Below are 21329 nucleotides of genomic sequence, written 5' to 3' on the forward strand. Positions count from 1 at the left end.
AACAATCCTCCTTGTCCGCGAAGGGCAAAGGGGGAGACATTAGGAGAAGGTGGTGTGAGGGTCGCAAGGCGTCTGGCTCTAGGTAGCATTTGTGGCGGGAGGTAACGATAACTACCTAGTAAAAGAGGTTTCCTGTGTCTTTCTTGGCATGGTTCAACGCTTTTATCCCTTCCCGCCTGATCGTATAGCCACCCCAAGCTCTCGCATGCGCCAGCGACCAGAGGCAAGCGCAGTACACTTGTTGCATCTCTGCTGTTCCCGCAACTTGGGTCAATCTGATTACACCTCGAACCGAGATATTATTGTCTGCTTGTACACTGGGAATGAGTCCATGTGCTCGTCCGTCAAAGCTGTTGCTTCCCAGATAAAATCTGCTCCGTCCGGCGAGAGCACTGTTGAATCTGGGATTCCTTATCCCCAATCAGGAGCGTTTTGCCGTGCTATGGTATCGAACATTCCATCGATTTGGGATCCAGTCCTCTATACACGTTCTAGCCAAGCTCACCCGTCCATGAAGATCCCGGCGTGTCGAACGTAAGCGACGGCGTGACTGAAGCCCCAACTACAATAACCCCATTGAACATGCCACTCAAGGTCGTAGAAAACACCGCACCTTAAACCGTGCTAGATGGAGACAGCCTTGCTCCCGGCTCTCGGGGAACCTTGCTGGACACGGCCGGATGTGTGCAAAAGTCTGCTGGAAGCTGGTCCTTTGCTTCATCCCTCCAGTTCAATACAACTCGTCGCCGGGCTCAGACGTACGCGCCATAGATCTACCATACGATTGAGGTCGTCTCGTTTTGTAGGAGGCCACGGCTAGGACCAGACTGGCCAATTGGCATATTGTGTCCAGTAGACTCAACGGGATTCTTTGCCACTGCTCGGGTACGGAACCCCCCACCCCCCCTCGACTGGCCATGAATCCTTGCATGTGGAGGATATACAACACCCCCGCCGTGAAGTAACGGGGGAGGACATCATCGGAAGAAGGGTCGCGCATCCGCTTCCGCCAGCCAGCTGCTGTTTCTGGAAACCCCTCCATGTCTGACGGGGTAGCACAAGACGAACCAACAGCTCATGACTCCCAAAATGGGCAAATCGCCGCGTAGCGAGTCTGATCTAGCCCCCGGTTCCAGGGGCACATAACTTTACGGGGTCCGGGGCTCACGGATGGAGGTAGTGCCGTTGTTCTGGGAGAAGAGAAAACGCCCAACAACAGCGCAACGATCGCCAAGACGACCGGAGCTAATCCACCCGAGCCTATTGCAGAGGTGCCCCAAACTACTGCGGATGGAACTGAAGATATCCTTGAGGCCGACGTGGCAAGACGACGTTTGACCTGTCCCGAATTATGTATACTGACACGTTTTTAGATTACGGACGGCGGCTTGTTGGAGAGCAGCGTGGGTGGTATTCACTCGTTGGCGCCAAAACCTCTTGGCCTCGATCTTGGAGTCCGGAAACTAATCAGCCGGTGTGCAGGCAGGCCTCGCTTCCTCGACTGGCAGAAACATCTCAAGCGATGCGTTGAGTTGGTTCCCTTGGAATATTCACTACTGCAACTCGCCAAGTCTCCGTAGTAACCCCAGCCCTGGCGGCTATATTGAGCTCAACGATGTCGATGGCTTCCCTGCATGAGACAATGGCACTCTCACGGAGGACTGCGACCTCATGACGGCTTTCCGACTCTGCGCTTCGAGGTGCCAGCAGTTCTTGGTTCTCCCTTTGAGGAAGTCAGCCGGTTCGAGGGCACCATGGCCGAGACCGGATTCGAAGACGTCCAGGTTCAACGGTTCAAATGGCCGACGGACGGCTGGCCAAAAGACCAGAGACACAAGGAGCTCGGTGTTTGGAACCACGAGAATCTGGCGCCCAACTTGGATGGGCTTCTCATGGCTCCTTTGACACGGGCCATGGGCTGGACCTAGAGAGGAGGTTGCCTCGCTTGCAATGGAAGCTCGAAAGAGCTTGTGAATAAGAGAATCAATGCTTACTTCAACATATACTCTTTGCTGGAAGGAGTAACAGAAGAACATGACGAAGAAAGACCCCATCACTGACCAATCTCGTATAGCTGGGTCCATCCATAGACGAAAACCCTTTGAAAGGCTGATTAAAGCCGCTCGCCCTCAGTGTGTTGAAGCTTGTTGGGGGGTTTTTATTTTTTATTTTTTTTAACATAGCCTGTTGTTTCTTTACATAATGAGTAAACCAATGGTTTATGTATGCATTCCGCCTTTATATGATCATGCCTATCATCAGAACAAGGCTGTTTGAAGACTGAGTGAGTATGGCTTGTTTCTGAAAACTGTGCACAGCACGGGTAAACTGCTATGAAAGGCCCTCTCAACATGTATAAAGCGTCGTCTCCTTTCTAACTGTTTAGCCGAATGAAAGAACGGATACCGCTGAGTCACACAGGCCTAAGACATCTACACACAGGGCCGCGGGCCGTTGCCACCTGGCAGTAAATATCCTGTTCCAAAAGCCTGAGCGTGTGGCAACTGGCCGACCTGTTGGGACTCTCGGGGAAGAGGGGTGGTACAACTCTCAATTTAGGCTACATCACCAAACGTAGACTTTTTCCTCCGTTACGCATCGGCCATGTGCGAACAACGGCAAGCCAACAATCCGTCCCGTTTGTGACATGCATCTCTTCTTCATACGATCGCATAAAGCGACCAGCACAATGAAAAGGTGGTACCATTGGTGGTAAAAATCAAAAATTCCGCCGCCGATGGCCCCGAAGGACAATCGAAGGAGGTCGACACCGCGATGTGCAATGCAGGCCTCCCTCCTTGCATTCCCGAAATCTTGAGCTCGGGAACACGCGACAAGGTAAGTATGAAGAAGAAAAAGACTCAAGCTTAGGGAGGCGGAGCGAGACGAGGTTTATATAGATGCTGGAGGAGGCCTATGGAGGCCGTCTTGCTGGCCCGAATTTTCAGGCAACCTCTTTGCTCACATGACTCAAGGGGGCTTCCCAAGGGCTGAAGAATGCTCCGGGCGGCCAATGAGAGCTCAGATGGAGAGACACCCCAGGAACAGAGTGTTACGTAACAAGCGAGATTAGCTGCGTACCGGTGCTCAGGTTGGAACAACTCTCGGACTTATTTATTGCAGAGCTTTTCAGCCGCTCCCAGTTACTAAAATAGAATGGGTATTTGGGGGGGGGGGGGTTTCTTTTTCCTTTTTTTCCTTTTTTTTTTTTTTTTTTTTTGCATCGGCCGAGACAAGCCGGGCTAGGAGCAAATTGATCAACCAACACAACGGTACTGTGTATTCGATGAAGCCCCTAGCTATTGCGGTGGTCATAAAAGATTAAAAAATAAAACAAAATGAAAAGACAACAGGCCACACAAGAAATTCGAAACCATCCGTAACATCAGTTCTTTGAAGTCGTGCTTTGGACTGTGCAAAAGAGCTGGTGTACGCAGCAGCTAAGGAACCAGACGACCGGTCGTCTCAGGTTTTGGGAACTCCAGCATCGTAGTTCAATAAAAGGGAACAAAGTTGAAACATCGGGTTTTCCCTGGCGCTATTGTGAATGCGCAACCATGGTCCCTTACTATGCTTATCTTCTTTTCCAACGCTCCACACTCCAGCTCGGCACATTGATTTAGCTGGCATATCGTATGGAAACTGCCACATACGACCACCCCGATGAGGTGATTTTTCCGTGTTCGTTGGGATAGAAACTCGTGTTGCGCAGTTCATATTCTGGGATATGGCATCCGTATTTCTAGAGATTGCAATGCATTCCTTCACCCTAGTTTTCATTACTTTGGGTCTTCGCCATTGACGAGGATTAAACGGAGGACTGGGGACCTTTAAGAATCGCTGCAGTGAACCTTTTGGGGAAGCATTTGCTTGTGTGAATATAGCGAGGGCTGCCTTGATCAATATGTATCAGGCATTCAAATGAGATTCGCAACACATTTTGGACAGGTCTATATGTTAATGACTGTAGGGCTGCGTTGAAGAAGAAGACAAGAAAACCCCTTCTACGGGCGAACACTACAAAAGTAAGTACTTGTAGCATTTAGATTACCTCCAGATGTTCCAAAGATTCATCTATCCGCACCAGCTGTCCTGTATTTATATCCGTATGAAGAGTTACGAGTAGCAATAAGCATTAGTGGTTTTGGCTAAGATTATAGTTTGATGGGCTTAGATGCCTTGCTTGATGATTTCCGCTGCCTGCAATTCGCAAGATGCTGTTAGCACAAAGCCGTAGTAGGGGTTACGTGGCAGGGAGATAACAAAGAGCCCAGGGAAAGACGTATGGATGGATGAAATATCCGGGCACCGACTCACCTTCTCAGCCAGGGCGTAGGTAGGCTGGCACGTGTTGGCAGAGGGAACCATGGGCATTACACTGGCGTCAACTACCCTCAGGTTCTTGACTCCGTACACACGCAAGGTTTGGTCGACGACACCTCCCAACTTCAGCGGCAGCATAGATGCTGTGCCGACAGGGTGGTAGTCGGTCGGCGACATAGCGCTGGCGATGTAGGCCTTGAGGTCCTCGTCCGAGACGACGTCAGGGCCGGGGACGTACTCGACCGGAGCAAACTCAGAGGCCAGGGAGGTCTCAAAATTGTAGCGCCTGAGGAACCTGATCGACTCAACGAAGAAATCAGCCTCCAGGGGGTTGGTCAGGGAGCGGTAGTCGATCACGGGCTCCGTATTCAGCGGGTCGGTCGTGTTGATGTTGATGGTGCCGCGGCTGAAGGATTGCATCCCTACAGGACCCTGCGCGCCATGGTCGGCGATGAGCTGGAAACGGGTGAAGACCGTGTCCTTGGAGCGCATCTGGGCGGCTAGCATCTTCATCTGCGCCTCGAAGCCGGCGACCACAGTGGCGTCGGCGTCGGCCGGCAACAGGCTGGCAAAGTCTTGTTGCTCCAGCTTCGTGGCAAGCTCGTCGGCCTTGTCCGACACGACGGTGAAGGGGAGCCAGCCAGCCAGGTTGGTGAGTGAGATGGAGTATGGGCCTATGTGGTGCGAGTTGTTCAACGTCAGCCTCAGTAGAACACACGCAGATAGAAATGGGCAATACGGACCGGTCTTGTTAGCTGCCCACACCTCGTCGGCCCAGTTTTTAAAGTCGTTTCCTTCCACCAGATCCCGCGGGTTCGGGTGGATCGACGTGAGTTTTGAGACTATACAATGGGTCAGGCATGTCAAATTCATCAAAGCTCCTTCTCCTCAAGCTATGAGGTGCTCTTCTCACTTACGAGTGATGTTCACCCCAGACAGACTGGGGTGGTCGTGGAAGTTCTGGCCAACACCGGGTAGGTCGATGCGCACGTCAATACCTCCAGCCTCAAGAATCTTCTTGGGGCCGATACCGCTCAGCTGCAAGAGGTGAGGAGTGTGGACAGTGCCGGCAGAAAGAATAACCTCCTTCTTTGCATTGACGGTGAGCAGGGTGTTGTCTCCCAACGGGAACTCGACTCCTGTAGCAGAGAGCTCATCGTCCACTAGAAGCCTGCGGACCTTGGTGTTGATCAAAAGGTGGTAGTTAGGGCGGGTAGCGTTGACGTTGAGATAGTGACCAGTGCCGGCATAGGAGCGCGTGACAGTCCGGGGATCCATGAGCGTGGGGAACCAGAAAACACCTGCCTTCCCAGCACCACTGTCGGACGGGAACTCGACGCCGTCGATCTCCTTGAACGCCTCAAAGAGTGGGCTCACACCTGGGTAATAGAACCGAGGCCAACCGGCATAGATCTCAGAAGAATCTCCCCAGTAGGAGGCATCAAACTTGACGCCATCGAAGTTGTCGGTCAGCTCCGGAGGCGGCGCAGTAAAGTGGAGGCCCTTTCATGTGATAGTTAGCTCGGTATCTTAGCAACCAGTCCAGGGCACTCTTGTCACCTTCTTGAAGAACGGCAAGACGCCATCCCAGCTCCAGTCAGCAGTGCCTTGCTGAGCTTCGTCTCCGAACAGGGCAGCCCAGCGATCGTAGTCCTCTGCAGAGCCTCGCATGTTCACCATGGCGTTCATGGACGAGCCGCCTCCAACTTGGTGACCAATCAAGACGTTGCCAATCCTTCCGTTCAAGTTGGGCTGTGGCACAGACTGGATACCAGGCCACAGCATGTCAATTATAGATGTATTTCTCTCGGAGGTGCGAACCAAAAGATTGTCAGCCATGTTGCCCCAGCCAGCGGCCTCGAGGACTAAGACAGTCGTTTCCGGGTCCTCGGTCAGGCGGTCTGCCACAGTCAGTCCTGCCGTTCCACCTCCCACAACGACATAGTCATAACTTTCCAGCAGCTGAGATGGCTTGATCTCGCGCGGAATGACGTAGGCGTTGGTGACGCAGCTCGCCATGAGGACGGCTGCAGTTGCGACCCCTTGCCACCGAGGCTGGGACCTGGACTGGCGAAAGAATGACATGGTGAATAACGATCGTAGTTGCGTAGAGTGTAGAGCACAAAGGAGTGAAAGGAATGGGTTGCTCGCAGACACCTCGAGAAGTCTAGTGGTAGCCCAAGTATTGGGCAGCACTACTTATAAACGAGTATCCCAAGTTTCTCAATTTCCTCTTGAGTGCAAAATACTTGGCGTTGCTCGGGCATTCCCTTTTGGAGTATCTTCCGTTACATCTAGCCCATCTGTCCTCATACAACTCCTTGATACTGCATGCCCAGAGCATGGATACGCACCGTGAGAGGACATTGTGGAGAAGCTCTCAGTCGGTTAAGGAAGTTGCCAAGACGGCAAACAAGGAAAGACACCATCTTACCATGGTTCAATATGCCGTAATCCTTCGCGGTGAGATAACATTAACTGGGACTCCCCGGCACCGTAGGTACGGCTGGGCCTCCAGTTGCTGCTGGCGGCATGATCAGCCTTTTAACCGTCCTCATTTGCACACGCGAGCGTATGGATGGGGCAGGTAGGTGGTATCACAGAGCAATCAAAGAATCCTTGTGATCCCATGCATACCATATAGAGCCGGAGAGAACAAGGGGAGACGTATAGGAAGAGAGCCTTGGCCCGAAGACGAATTAATGGTGATTGTTAGGGGGAAAGAGACAATCGCGCGGTCCAGACAAGGCGCCATCGGGCGCCCTGCCGCCTTCCGCGGTACTGGAGACTGCAGCCATCCCTGAACAGAGGCGCAAGTAGCCATTAATGACAGCAAGCCGTTGGAGATATCATATCTCAGCAACTGCAGAGTGATTTTAACACCTTGAATGGCGCCAAGATTGAAACGGTGGCACTATTAGTGGACATTGTGGACGGGAAGAAAGGGGGTCGGCCCCTCCCCCCTCAGCCATGCACCATAATTGTGGCTATGCATGCATACCCCAAATTCCTCGCACATTGTCATTATTTATCAGCAACTGCAGTATTACCCAATCAATTTGTCCATTTGTCGTTATTGATGCTCGAAGCGTTCGGCCTCGAAAGCGTTGCTCGATCTCCGGAGCGGCGATCAGCCATGATATTTTCTGCTCTGTTCCACTCAATGACTCAACATTACGCGGGACGGTCTTGTCTTGCGGGTGTGTGTACCAAGTAATTCTTGCCTTGACTTTAAATCGCTTAAATCTGAGGAGTTTTTAACTTTATGTAACTTTCTGAATCCTGGCCTTGTCATTGGTCAGTTAAGTCGGAATATTGTTTTTGCTGGCGCTGACATAATATATTCCGAAATAGGCTTAACCCACTGGCCGCCGACCAAATTGCTCTGGCATTCTACCTGTACCCTTCCGGCTGAGTTGGTTGCCGGGGTGTCGGTACCACATGATGCTGACTTCCGGTTCGATCTTGGCACGTTTTGAGACTCTGAGAGACCCTTGCAGCGGATTCTCCACGATTCACCAAATTCTACAATATGGCAGTCTTGTTACTCATGGAGGGAATCGTTTCTCCCGTAAACAGCCCAAGGGCACTGTCTAGGTTCTATACTTGCATTTCGACCTTTCTACTCCATATATCGGACGTTCAACATCCGTCGCCTGTTCCTAGGCACAACGTAATGTCACGCAACGATCCGGGGACTGCCCGCACGAAGAGCTCAGCTCCTGGTCATGAGTACAAGTATTTAGGTGTTCTAGATCTTTTGATCTCGGTAGTGTTGCTCCTTTGATGAATTTGGACGGGTCGCAGCAGATATGTTCTTCAGAACGTAGCGTTTGGGCGGGCGTAGGAGACATTCTGATTGTGACTGGAATGACTGCGATTGTAGTGAGAGGGCTCTAAAGCACGGAGGATGGGTAGGAATAGCGGTGTCGAGTTCAGGGTCGAGCCGAGTTAATCAATTAGAAACCATTACATGTCGAAGAATACGATCAAACTCCGAGAGCAGTGAATTTAATAGCCAGTGGCTTCACATAAAGCAACCTCATCAGTAGTCACGTTCCTTCCTGACCGACCAGTACACGTAGCTAGACGTTTTTCTTCTCTCTTATCGTAGCACCAGTCCGTTCGTCATCTGACGTATCTAAGAACACACTACTCAACAGATTATTTATATTATCAGAAGACGAGAAAGATGCAATAGGACCTCACTAACCCTTTCTCTTGTCATTCTTCGTTGTCTTGCGAGATTGGCTGAGTAATAATTAGCCGAATATGCGAACAATAGAAGTTGTACAAACATAACAAAGCTATAAGCCCCTGCTTACGCTTTTATTTACGTACACTGTCATGACAAAATACGGATACACCGAGGGCTAACAGCGGTATTTATGGTTATACCAAAGTAAAATATGTTGTGGAGAATGCTTAGCTTAGACGAATAGACCATCTTTAAAGCTTTCGCCTAATGTACTAGAGCAGATCAGCTCTAAGACTGATCAACGTGTTTGGTTGAACTTCATGGCCTGGACTCATACACTATCTTACAATAGCAGCTCGGTCTCCGGTTCAGCGGAAGGTTCAACATGGCTCAGGTCTCTGTACACTCGCCATCAGAAAGCAAACTTAAGGCCTTCAGAAGTACTTTAATACGAGGCAAGCAGACACCAGCTTCTGCACTGCCGTTCAGCCTACGATCAAGATCACAGCACAGCTCACAGGGGCGACAGAAAGGGTGGTTTACAACCCACGGGACCAGACGGACCAATCAACCGATTAGGTGAATAGACTAAATAGATCAGCGGCACCATATCGTAGATAGAAACTTTGTGTATAAGATAACTATGTATCACCGCCAGAGAAAAAGAATTTCTGATTGTTGGAACTTCAGGCATTGCTATCAACCCTGAACAGTTCACGGCCATCATAATATATCACAGTCACGCCCTGAAGCAGGTGAATTCACGTATCCTGTATCTAGGTTCCCCCCTCCAGGCAAAGATAAATCAAATTGTTACTTCTATTTCACCCAACCAAGATAGCCCCATACTTAAAACTTGTGTGTGTATCCAAATCGTTGGCTGTGAGGAGTTCTGAGGCTGTTCTTGATTTTGCGATCGGCAGCGTAAAGGCGTTGCCAAAAAAATTAGAAATAAAAATTAAGTCGCAGTTTTGTATGGAGGCATCATTCTTCTTCCGTCGGCAGATAAAACCTCGCGGACTTCTGTCGTCAACTCATGTGGCGCGTGTTCTCTAACTGTGCGGTCCCATTCGCTCGTGGGAGCTACTGAAACCCGAAAATCTCGGCTCATATCCCATACAACGCGAGCGTCTTCCCGACAGGGTGAAACTCCATAGTGTCCCTTGGTAGCCCTTCCTTCTCTCCGTCCGTCCACTTGAGTAGGGAACTCTGGGGGAGCGGCCCTACAACTGTTGTCTAAAGCCTTGCGTGAATCTTCTCTGGAGCGAATTCAGGGGCTAGACGATTTCTTCACGTGTTAAATTCAATGTAGCAAAACTTGTTCTTCTCAGTTAATCGGGGAAGCGGCCATTCAGACTCAAGCAGTATGGGTGCTGCCAAAAGCCTCCACCGCAGTTCATGCAACTACTAAGAAAGATATCAGAAGCAGTAGCTGCTGCCAAGTACTGTCAACCAAGAAGTAATTTTATGGTCAACGGACGGGTTATAAAAGTTACGCTTCGTTGTTGAAAAGTGCGCATTGATGCTTGGAGAAGGGGTCGGCTACCTTCCTGTCCGGCGTTTATTATATCCATTCAACTGTATACAGGGAAACAAATGCAACCCGTGGAATATAACTCCGCGGCGGTTTCATCGGTTCCATCAGGGGCTTTGTGAGATTCGGGGGCTGCAGCGTCAAAATCATGTAGTGACGAGAAAAGGGGCCAAGACAAGCAGAAAGTCGCATCCTCACGGTGAGCGGTGCAGCGATGGTGCAGTTTTAGGTATCAGGAACTCCTGATAAAAAGGCTTGTGGTTTCTAAAAAGCAAGATACCTTTTACCTTATTGCTTCAATGCTTCAATGCTGTCCATCCCACGTTGCCTTGTTCTACTCTGTCTTTCCCTTTGAAGATGCTCCTAACTTGTTCGTAACGACCCCCAAGTCCACTTGAATGTTTTGTTAGATGGGCTTACCTGACGCGCTCGACTTCTCTTTGAGGGAGGAGGCCTGGGCATAATTCCTTGAGGCTGTCCTCTGCCATAACAACCTTGATATTCGGGTTTAGTGGATTAGCTCCCTATCCTAACCAGTGGATGAACAAGATTCTGAACTTGTTTTCGTACCAAATCTATTGATGATCAACATCTTTGTCATGAAGGGGTTTGGGGTAGGTTGACAGCTGCACTTTAGTCCTTAATCTGAGTATAAATTGATAAGCTCGTCCAAATAGTCCCTGCTATCCTGCCTCCTCCTGCCAGTTCGGATACAACAATTGTTACCTGTTTACTAAGTCTTGTTCATCTTTAGTCAGGGGAGGCGGAAGTAGAAAAGAAAAAAAAAAAAAGGCTCCGAGTTCTAGGCCGTTGCACAATAATGGCCATTAAACAGACCTTTGGCTTCCTATACCACGCACCAAGGCAGAGGAGCCGTTCTGCCCTCTAGAGCTATGGAAGTTGCTGCTCGCGCGAGGTGACAACTTCAACAGACTGTTTAGGAAAACCCTGTAGGTGATCTTTGCGATGATACCTATGATATAGGATCCAACGCTGGTGCTGCTGTCATTGAGTGCTGCGAGCTAGTAGCTAATAACAAAATGCCATTAACAGAGCCGCAGACCTGATGAACCACGGCGGTCCAGTCTCTGACAACGGGCATTGGCAGTATTGCATTGAGGCACGCAAAGAGGACACATGCAGGGCGCGTGTGAAGGACTAGGTGCCCTCACACTTTGATCTCGGCCGAACATTGAAGCCCAGAAGGCCTGCATCACCGACTTTCTCTCTCGCACTCAGGGCGCGCTTCCTCGTATGACTCACAACCCTCTCAAAGCAGCAATCACATTCTCGACCGCCTGCCTCCCAACTGCAAGACCACCCCCCCATGCCGTCACCCAGGCAACATTACTGCCCAAACTCACGAGGGGGGAAAAAGAGACGGAAAAGAGAGTAGCTACCACAGGCCACTAGTACAGAGGTTGGTGGCAGATGCGGGAGCTGTGTGAGCTGGCGGAAAAGCGGTGGGGTCTTGATGCACGTCTGGTATGCAGGTCCGGGGGGGTTGGGCAGCCTCATACACGTGTAGAGAGACATGGAGTCGGTGAAGGGAGCACACCGGTTGGTTTTCTCGCCTCTTGCTCTTCCATTCGCTTCGACCATGAGCGTGCTCTGAGGGGACTGGCCATTTCGTGCATGGGCGGGCAAGCGGACTTGCTGGGCCGTCGTGCTTTAGCGCTGCATGTCGACGGTCATGGATTTCGCGAGGAGGTATGGACATTCTGCAGGTAGGCGTGCAAAGTCTGTAACAGCCGCACATTCGCACTCCGTGCATTGAAGCCCCAGTCACCAAAAGCCAGGACAAGAAATGGGAGAAGGAAGAGGAAAAAGAGAGTACACTTTTAGGGTGGCTGGCGAATTGGATCTCGTCGTGTAATCCATTCCGCTCGCGCCAAAAGCATCAAGAAAGAACCTCTGGCCAGCACCCCCAGGGCCGGAGAGTTTCCGCTGAATAATACCCAAGGTTTCCGCTCCAGTTTCATAGGGGGTGGGACTGGGTGCGCGGGCGCGGGCGCGGGCGGCCAGCTGTCGTGATGAGAAGTGACGGCGCTGCAGAAACTTGTTCTAGGTGGGCTCTGGAAGAAAACTTTGAGAGACCCCGCTACCTTCCTCATTCAAGAAGCAAAAACAAAGGATTTTTCCCACACTGCCTAGGCAGTATGGGCGCAAATGAAACCTGGACCGTGTGCGGCGGCCGGAATAGGGCCGACCAGACCCTGCCGTGATGAAAACTTACCGAGGGTGGTTCTGGACGCTTCGGATACAGATAGGGAACGGTTCGGGATTGGCGCCCGGAGGCGTCGGTGACCGAAAAGTGGGGTGCGACGGGACACCGTAGCGAGTCAGATGCCGGCGAGAGCCACACATTGGATTGGTTCTTCGAAGTTGTCGCCGTCTGCCACAACCGTGAGTTGTTGCCTTCGCCACTTTGACTCCCGACTCATGCATCCAGAGGTGGCTGGTGAGCGTGGCCATGGTAGGTTCTCTATGAGGGGGATAGTCGTCAGACCAGCCAGTCACGATAGCAGACAAGATGGCACTGCTGGTACCTGTGGGCATGATGAAGGCAGTGGGTCATGCCATTCGGAGAAGGCCCGATCGCTTGAGCGAAGATGAATGTTCCGAAATTGACATCGATTGGCCCGTTGTTGGTCCTGGAACCCAACCGAGAGACCGGTTTCGACTTTTGAAAGGTACTACACCGCCCCTCATCCTCTCAGGAACTAAGCCCCTCTCGGCTGTCTTACACCGACTGGCCCATTCCGGCGGCGCTGACGGGCGGTGGGAGCGGTTGGGTATGGGACGGTTCAGGCACGAGGGACCCTTCGCCGGCGACGTGGCGGTTGGGTGTCACCGGCTTTGGGGGCTGCAGCCGTCGTCCGCGACGGCGGTAGCGGTACACTAGGGAGACTGGGCTGTGGGTTCCCTGTCCCCCGGGAGGGGTTTGGGAACGAGCCCGTCGTGGTCGTCGGCACCGTTCCTGTTGAGGGGGGAGGACCCGCCCTTCACCAAAGAAAACGACGATGCAGAAAGTTGAAAGACGGACGGCCCATGGCGCCAGTCCCGTTCCGTTCCCGCTTCCGCTCGTGTCGTCACAGGTTTCGAGTGCAGCGTCACGGTTCCATGCGCGCACGCCACAATAGGGCCGGAGATCCAAAACTCGGTTTCCCATGATGCCCCATGGCTGGCTGCAGTGTGTACGTATCGCGACCTGTGTGGGAGCTAGCTCTTGAGCATGGGAGAACCGACCGGATCGGATCTGCAGGCTGAGGAATTGCCCATATCCCCTTGCTGGGGGCTGCATTGCTGCAGGTTGCTGTCATTCTTGTCGGTGTATCTCTCTTTCTCTCTCTCTGCGTGCTTCTTGCAACTGCAGTGCCAACTCAGCATTGCCGGACTTCCTTGGCTCGAGCTGCAACTTTCTCGCCTGCACCGCCCTCGGTAGGGCTGGCTAGCTGCTGTGCACTGGCATCCTCAGGCCGCGCGGGAAGCCATGGTCTGGAATCCGGCATGTTTGCCTCTGGTCCTTGGATGGGGAAAAGAAAGGAGGCCCCGTAAGCCTGCGTATCCCTCGGGCCTTGGAGTGAAACCGATGTGTCGCCCAGCGCTGCGTGCGTTGGCTCCCGTCCCTTTGTTGCGGCCAGACAGGGCGAGCAGCAGCAGTGGCCAGGCCCGGGCAGAAAGAGAGGAGGGAGCAGATAGCCCGGGCTAAGTAGGGTTAGTGGACTTTTTTGGATCCCTGATAATTACCTAGCCGGAAATCCACGTTGGGATTAGTCGTGCAGTAGCTGGTAATCTGTAGCTGACCCGCGGTGATGATGATGTACAATCACGGACGGGCTGGCTGGGTCGAGTACGGTGGTACCGGTATGGTTTGGGGGAAAGAGTCGGCGACTAGACTGTGCATTGCGCAACCGCGGTGAGGAATGGGGAAGAATGGGGAAAAATCCTCGGTGGCACACAGGTTGGGCATGATGTAAGTGGGAAGGGGCAGGCAGGAGCAGATCCTGAGGTCAGAAAGGAAGGTTGCAGGCCACACTCTCTTCTCTCCGAGCAGGTGCGACCCTTTGCCGCTCTCCCCCTTCAACCAATAGTCCAAATAAGGTCGATCTAATGGGGAAGCGACCCAAATGCAATCCCAAGTTCCTAAAAGACGGGTCGGCACCTCATCGCCCCCGGACTAACGTAGCATGGAACGACAGGAACAGGAACACCAGGGACACCAGGAACGGGCTTCGCGTCCCAGGCAGTGGCACTCGGTCAGACAGGGCGGTCATTCCATTTGTTCCGACCTCACCCCCTCCCTATGTGGTCTGCCTCGTCCTAGATCCTCCAGCTGGCTCCGGGAGGGTGGCCCAGCAGGGCCATGCCCGGACGTCCAAACTCGGGCGACGTCGGTACCAATTGTTAATTACCAAGTAGCCTGAACGAGTCACTGTAACTTCCGTCGAGGCGTTTCAACCCATTTCAATAATGGCTACTGAGGTATGTAGAGCATCACAGATACGTACTTGCATATAGACCGCATTACCTAGCTAGCACGGGCATTGCCAAGGGGGGGGACACAAAGCAAAGCAGATACGGATACATAGCAGAACAGAGGTACGTATCCAAGGCGGTCCCTTTCTTCACGTGTCAGAAGGGACGGGAGGAGAGGAAGGGCGAAGGTTTGGGCACATGGGGAATTCTCGAACGGGGGGGCGGACCTCGATGCGGCCGCTTCCATTATATTCTTGTTGTTTGGTGCTCTGCATGTCGGTACCTATCTGAAGCAATGGCCGCCGGCACAATGTGGACATGGACATGAGGGAGACGAGAGTCAGTCGAACCGTGAGGCAGACAGACCTCGCGGCCAGAAGCCGTTCCTTCCGATTGGGAGTCAAACAACAACAGATCAATCTAGTGCAACGCGGTTGGGAAGGCCTCCCTGCATGATCCTGTGCTGTTTTGGGACGACGTGGACGGGCGGTAGCTGTCCGTAGCCGCGGTGGCCCGGTGTTCGGGTACCTGAAGGGGCCCTCCTGGGAGATGGTCAACGACAGTCCTGTACCCGCCGTAGGCCGTGTACCGATATCACGCACATACACACACACACACATAGTCAGTGGTCGTGGCTATCTAGCGAGTTATCGTCTTAGCAGAGAACCAGCGCAACGTCGCAATCCCTCGCTTGCTTCGGCTGAAAGCGAGAGCGAGCCTTCATTGCTCGCTCCACGGCTGGGGCGGGTAGGAAGGCAGGCAGGCCGAGCAGCGGCATTTGGGTTAGCAGGCGGCGGCGGCGGCGGCGGGTGACTTTGCTTTGCGAGGACGGGCGAGCCAGCGAGCAAGCAAGCTGGTGTACCGTTTGAGCGACTGAGCGACGGCTGCGGTCAGGTAGATGAAACGGGCTTGGGTTTGTTTGACGGACAGGCAGGCAGGCATGCCTTGCGCGTTCGGGGGAGGGGGAGTATCCTGAGGCACCCACTTCAGTCGCCCCTTCCAGCCGCCAGCCAGTGTTAAGGGAGGAGAGTTTTCTGGAACTGTGAGGTTAATTACCGCAAAGCAGCGGACATCTGGCTTGGGTGTAAAGGACCCTGAGATTGGCCTGGGCAAAGAGGGAGGGCACCCCTACTCTGTAACTGTATGTGTACGTGTACGTGTACGTACCCCAGCACTGTACACGTGTAGTGCAGGTACCTAGGTAGGTAGCAAGAGGTGCATACAGCAAGTACACTACCTAAGGATTGGTACCTTAGGTAATTAGCATTAAGAGAATCATGACAAGTAGGTAACAACTCATAAGTGGTCAATACTATCTAGAGCAAAAAAACAAACACCGAGACGGCCGTGGACGGCGAGGCGGATATGTGTTTTTGGCTCGGGATATCCCATCTTTGGCCTGGCAGGTCGAGCCAGAACCCCCCTGTTCCCAGTCACTGCTGATTCCCTAGGTAAACACTTTACGTGGTTTACAAAGCAACTGCCACAGCAACACTGTACTCACTCTCTTGCTTTTCCTTTTCCCTCTGGCCCATGTGATTGCGGCTCTCTCTCGCCCACCGGTCCTGTCGCTGTCTGACTTTGCTTCTCGTGACCCGGTCCGGCCTAATGACTGGACTCGTTCTTTCAGTTTCTCTCTTTTCCTCTTCCCCCCTCTTGTCTTTCATTTCCACCATCGTGTCCAAACACACCGTCTACCCTAACTCTTTATCCGCTCCTTTCTCACTAGACAAGCCCCGGCCGCTTCACCGAACCGATATCTCCGATACTTCTGTCTTAGCTTTGCTTTTCCCTGGCTACGAATAGTAGACAGACCATCGGAGCCAGCCCAGGGACCGTCTGTCTCTCCTCCCCTCGCTACTTCGTACACTACCGACGACGACGGGCCAAGAGCAGACATTGCCACCAATTATCATCGCTGTTCTGCCCTGCCCTGCCCTGCCCACCACCACTGAGTTGGCGCGCATCCCTGTCAGGTGGTCGGTCACTCGCCCTCTCGCATTCTGAGCTATCATATTGCTCGTGTATTGTCCTCGTCGAGCGAATCCAGCCGCGTCTTCCATCCCACATCGGGGCTACTAAGCTTCAGGGTCCAGCTGAAAGAAAGAGAAAAAAAAAAAAAAAGAAAAAAACAAAGATAGGCGCAGGCCGCAACAACAGGCGGTCTTCGGCTACCAGGCAAATAGTTCCGTCTGGCGACGGCTCGCACATCCCGCCCCCAGACCAAACGGCACGGACAGGATTGGACAGGACTCCAGACCCGGAGACCAAGTCTGTTCCATCTTTACCAAGACCAGCTACTGGATCTACTTGCTGCCCTCCCTTCCTCCGGCTGATCGCATGTTACGAAAGTGACCCGACAGTGACACTGGGGAAGAAGCACCTCAGACAGGGGAGAAAACAGGCGTACCTGTACACGTACACTACACTACACTACACTACACGTGTAATACTGTGCTCGGCACTATCCCGGCAACAGTCCCTCCCCCGGTCAATAACCCCCATCCAGAAACAACAAAAGCCCACATCCACCTCAGCTCAGGGTCAAAGACAGCCCGGCCTAACCTCCAAAGGCACAACGTTGGCGGTGCGGGACGGTACCTACATACCCGTACAAAGTACTGGTAGTACTGTAAGGCACGAAGTACCAAAGGCGGGCTTGGTGCACATCTCTGAGCCAGCAGCTACAAAGTGTACGTACTCCGCCGCGTACCTGGCCTGGCTCCCCAAGATTCCCTCTCACCCACACTCCACCTAGCCGGCACATCATCCACCCACGAAACCCGTTCTTGGAACCTGTCACTGGCTGGTACACCCATACCTCATCCCACCCGCTAGACAACCATTGAAATTCACCTCTGTCCGGCTGACCGTCAAGTGAGGTACCTACCTACCCCGGTCATCCCTCTCTCTCTCTCTCTCTCTCTCTCCTCTCCCTCACCCGCCGCATGTACACACGCGAAGCAACAACGCTCACTCAAAACAATTCCATTTCACATCAACCCCCCCCCTCTCGTCGCTCTGCTTCTTCTCCCTCACGACATTTTACACAATATCTTCTCTGCATCTGGTTGGTCATGCCGTGATCTGGATCACGATTTCGACTCGCCGCCAGACTCTCTGTCTCGACATAATCTCGAAGCCACCGACTGTACTTTACATCCAAACTTCAGCCGGGCGAGCAACTACCAGTGGAGACGCACCTCTTTCGTCCCTGATTCACTCAAGGAACGGACGACCCTCCACCACCAACAACGCGCAATACCTTACACTCGATATTCTCTCCACGGCCTAATTCCCACAAACCGTTCGCCAGGTAAACATCCAATCCGGTCTCGCTTCCGTGGGCATGCCTTGTTGTGGAATCCAGTTCCTCCGAGAATAACCTGCGGCCCAGGAGCCATTGCCAGGCACAAAGAAGCGACCGCCCCCCAAAAGCGACACAGCGCTAACCGACCGTCCAACAGCTTTGCGTCATCTCCTCGCTTCCCGCTACACTACACCACACTCACTGCCCATCGCTCCCTGCCGGCAACCCCCTCTCAAGACATCCATTCCACCGCCGACTTCGATGCCCCTTCCCTGGGCCAGGTCTCAATTCCCGACTGCTCTCTTCTTCCCAAGGAGTCTTAACCATGCTCACCTCCGATTCTTTCCTGCCCTCGGCATTCACCGACCACGACCCAAATATGCCCCCGTCCGCCGTCATCTCGCCGCTGTCATTATCGCGAATGGCCAATTCGCCCTGCTACTTCGACAACAAGTCGACGTCCAACGTCCCGGGGCATTCTTTGTACTCCCCTCAGTCCTCTGGCGCTGTGCGCTACCCGCCGCCATCACAAAGCTCCCTTCAACCTCACTTTCGTCCCAACGGTGCCAACGGCTCAAGCAGTCTCAACGGCGTCGTCTCGTACGATCAGATGTCGAGGGTCGTTTCGCCATCACATCCCGAAAACATTGCCAGTTACAACGCATCAGCTTTCCCGCCCACTGTCAGAGTTTCGCCAAACGGTATGCCTCATCCGCGGTCAGTCTCCGCTGACGCAGCCTCGGCTCCGGCGTCCGCGCAGATTATTCGACGGCTGGCCCAGCAAAATGCACGAATACGGGAGGCGTGGGAAGCCGAGCGCAAGTACATGGAAGCAAACCGTGAGCGCGTCGAGGAAGTCTATAGGGAGGAGCGAATGATTATGGAAGACGAGCGTCTTGCGTGGGAGGCTGAGAAGGCGGCCTTGTTGGAGCACATCAGCCGCCTCAAAGACCAAGTTGCAGTGATCGACGCCGACAAGGTTCGCCTTCAAGGCGCACTGCAGCGGTTCGAGCTGGAGAAGGCAGGCAAAGTCGCCGGCGTCACCGTTGCAATTCCAGGAACAGGAACGCGAGGTGGTGGGGCTGACGGCTCCACCCAACTTTCCTTTCCAGGATTCTCCTCGCAACTCAATGACGCGCGATTCGGCCTCTCAAACAGGACGACAGAGCACAAGTCAACCAATGGCTCCGCCTCAGCCTCTGTCTCGCCAAGCCAGATTCGATCTCAGTTTATCAGTCCTGGCAGCTCCCGCATTTCTCCGTCCAGGCAGCCAGAGACTTCGTCCTTCTTCCCCCTCAACCCCAACATGCAGCCTACTACTGCCGATCCCGTTGATTTCCTTGGCTCTCCCAAGGACGAGGAGCCCGTCCCCATCGTCGACATTCAGATCATCAACCCTCAGCTTGAAGGCGTCCCCCTCAAGGCGCCTGCCATTCAGAAGAGCACATTTACCGACTCTGGCCCGACCCCGGAAAACTCCAAATGCTCGTCAAGAAACGCATCCCCGCCTGGTGACTCTACAAAGTCTAGGCGCAGCCCGACCCAGGAACACACCCTCGAGGTCCTCGCAGCTCCTGAGCCCGACAGGCTTGTTATGCACGCCGGCCACACTCCTAGCCATTCTCTCTCCGTATTAGGAACCGCCCCCGGCACAGAGGTTGCGACGGCTACTGAGGGCACGGGAGGGTCCACGCCGACACTGGCACCGACAGACATGAGCTCAAACCCGGCGACCTTGTGTGATGCCAGGGCAAGATTGGGGTCGTCCGATCTCCAGGATGACGCTTACGGCGGCCCCGACGAGCCCCAACCCACATTGGAGGCGACCGACGACGTCGCGCTCAAGGGTCCTCTGATGGTTCGCAACATCCCTGCACATGACGAAATCTTCTTCAAACGCTTGTCCGAAAAGCTCGAAGATGTCAGCAGTGGCGCAGACGCTGTTCCCACCTGCATGAAGACCCCGAGCGAACATGAATTTCCAGGCCTGACCGAGGACAAGGAGAACCTCGTGGCGCCGAACCGGGACTCAGACGGGGCCAGCGACAGAGGCTCTGCCACCGACAGAGATGATTTGTCAGAGTCTCAAACCAAGGCCGAAGAGATCGACGTACCCTTGAAGCTCAAGAAGACCATCAACTTTGGTGCCCCCTTAGGCTCCATGTTCTAAAGCGGCAAAACACTCGTACGACCTCTTTTCAATGGAGTCAGGTCTCGACACTGGAGACAACACACTCGCATTGACGTTCTCATACTTTCGCCCCCGTTCTGCACATATAATCCCTGTCCTTTGTACAAACTTACAGACACTCAACATTCACTTGGCATTGGCCTAAACAGACCAGCCCCTTCACTTTCCTATGTATATTCCCACGCGGTGGGCGGTTTGCTTTTTCGATTCGACGACATAGAGAGGATGACGGGGCAGAACCCCCCAGGGCTCTGCGGAGCAGCATCACTCGGTTTTCTTTTTCATGGATGGATTTCACGGTGTTTACACAAAAAAACGCACAATACCCCCCGGAGGATTGGAATTCCCTCTCACGAATTGGTTTGTTTGTCTTTAATGGATACGGTGTCGACGGAAGCGCACTTGCCTGGGCCCCGATGGAGGGCACAAAATGGAAAGATGGGTGGGCGTAGGAAGCGTCAATGATGATGAGGCATGCGGGAGTCAATCTCCCGCATGGCCACAGTATCCTCAAACTGGTGAGGTAGAAACTACGGGCCATCGCTACGTGGTGGTGCCTGGGAGGATGTTGCCAAGAAGCAATGGATAGAAAAATAGTCGAGGCAAATAATTATTGCTAAACGCGGTCTTTTATGGCCGACTTTGCCAAGGAATTACACATTGACTACTTGCATTCCGAGTGAAACTTGCCGAATAGCTGACTTTGATTGACATGGCGTTAAATGAATTTGCTTATAAGAATACGCGGTCTGATGGATTAATTTCCCCCTGTCTTTGTGAAGAGAAGTTTCGTATCGATTGAACCCGTCCGTTAAAACCGATGCGCCATGCAAATGCAATCTCGCCCGTCCTTCTCCGTCCACAGGATTCCCAATACAGACAGAAAGACGCAAGACTTTTTTTTTTTCTTTTTTTTTTCTGGGCGGTGAATAAAATCAAGAAAGAAGCAGACCAGGAACAGAGGGCCAACTCATACATCCCTGGCTAATCCAACGCCGAGACGTGCTCCCGCCCGCGCCCTTTTCCGGCAGCATTGTTGTCGCGACCTCTGGCTACGCTTCCCGTTACGATCCCATCCCCCCCAACGGACAGCTCGAGACCCTGGGAGATGACGAGGTGGTTGGAGATTGGAGGTCCTGATCGGTGCCTGCTCCACCTTGGGTATACCCTCTCCTCTCGCTCATCCTCTTCCTCCTCCTCCTCCTCCTCCTCGAGGGAATCCCCTCGCCTCTCCTCTCTTGCATATCTGGCTGCAAGCGGGCTGCAGATGCGGTCGACCGGTCCCCAGTTGCGC

The 21329-nt window shown here is 53.2% G+C and overlaps 4 protein-coding genes across 4 annotated transcripts; 2 read left to right on the forward strand and 2 right to left on the reverse strand.

Annotated features, from left to right (window-relative positions):
- Window positions 1–4170: 4170 nt before the first annotated feature.
- Window positions 4171–6408, reverse strand: LY79DRAFT_669736 (uncharacterized protein; the record flags this gene model as incomplete). Its single annotated transcript, XM_060563687.1, has 5 exons — window positions 4171–4200; window positions 4318–4997; window positions 5067–5165; window positions 5241–5826; window positions 5884–6408. The coding sequence occupies 5 exons, from the start codon at window positions 6406–6408 to the stop codon at window positions 4171–4173; spliced, it is 1920 nt and encodes a 639-aa protein (XP_060414255.1).
- Window positions 6409–12588: 6180 nt separating this feature from the next.
- On the forward strand, window positions 12589–13092 carry LY79DRAFT_590254 (uncharacterized protein; the record flags this gene model as incomplete). The annotated part of the gene is given in 2 exon segments (XM_060561124.1): window positions 12589–12951; window positions 12961–13092. Coding segments are annotated over 2 exon segments (495 nt in total).
- Window positions 13093–18169: 5077 nt separating this feature from the next.
- LY79DRAFT_590255 (uncharacterized protein) lies at window positions 18170–20014 on the forward strand (the record flags this gene model as incomplete). The annotated part of the gene is made up of 1 exon (XM_060561125.1): window positions 18170–20014. The coding sequence occupies one exon, from the start codon at window positions 18170–18172 to the stop codon at window positions 20012–20014; it is 1845 nt and encodes a 614-aa protein (XP_060414257.1).
- Window positions 20015–20079: 65 nt separating this feature from the next.
- On the reverse strand, window positions 20080–20706 carry LY79DRAFT_200165 (uncharacterized protein). Its single transcript, XM_060551451.1, has one exon. The coding sequence runs from the start codon at window positions 20574–20576 to the stop codon at window positions 20145–20147; it is 432 nt and encodes a 143-aa protein (XP_060414258.1). The 5' UTR covers window positions 20577–20706; the 3' UTR covers window positions 20080–20144.
- Window positions 20707–21329: the final 623 nt, after the last annotated feature.

Source organism: Colletotrichum navitas (genome assembly GCF_030913465.1).
Source record: "Colletotrichum navitas strain CBS 125086 chromosome Unknown LY79scaffold_29, whole genome shotgun sequence".
Taxonomy (NCBI): domain Eukaryota; kingdom Fungi; phylum Ascomycota; class Sordariomycetes; order Glomerellales; family Glomerellaceae; genus Colletotrichum; species Colletotrichum navitas.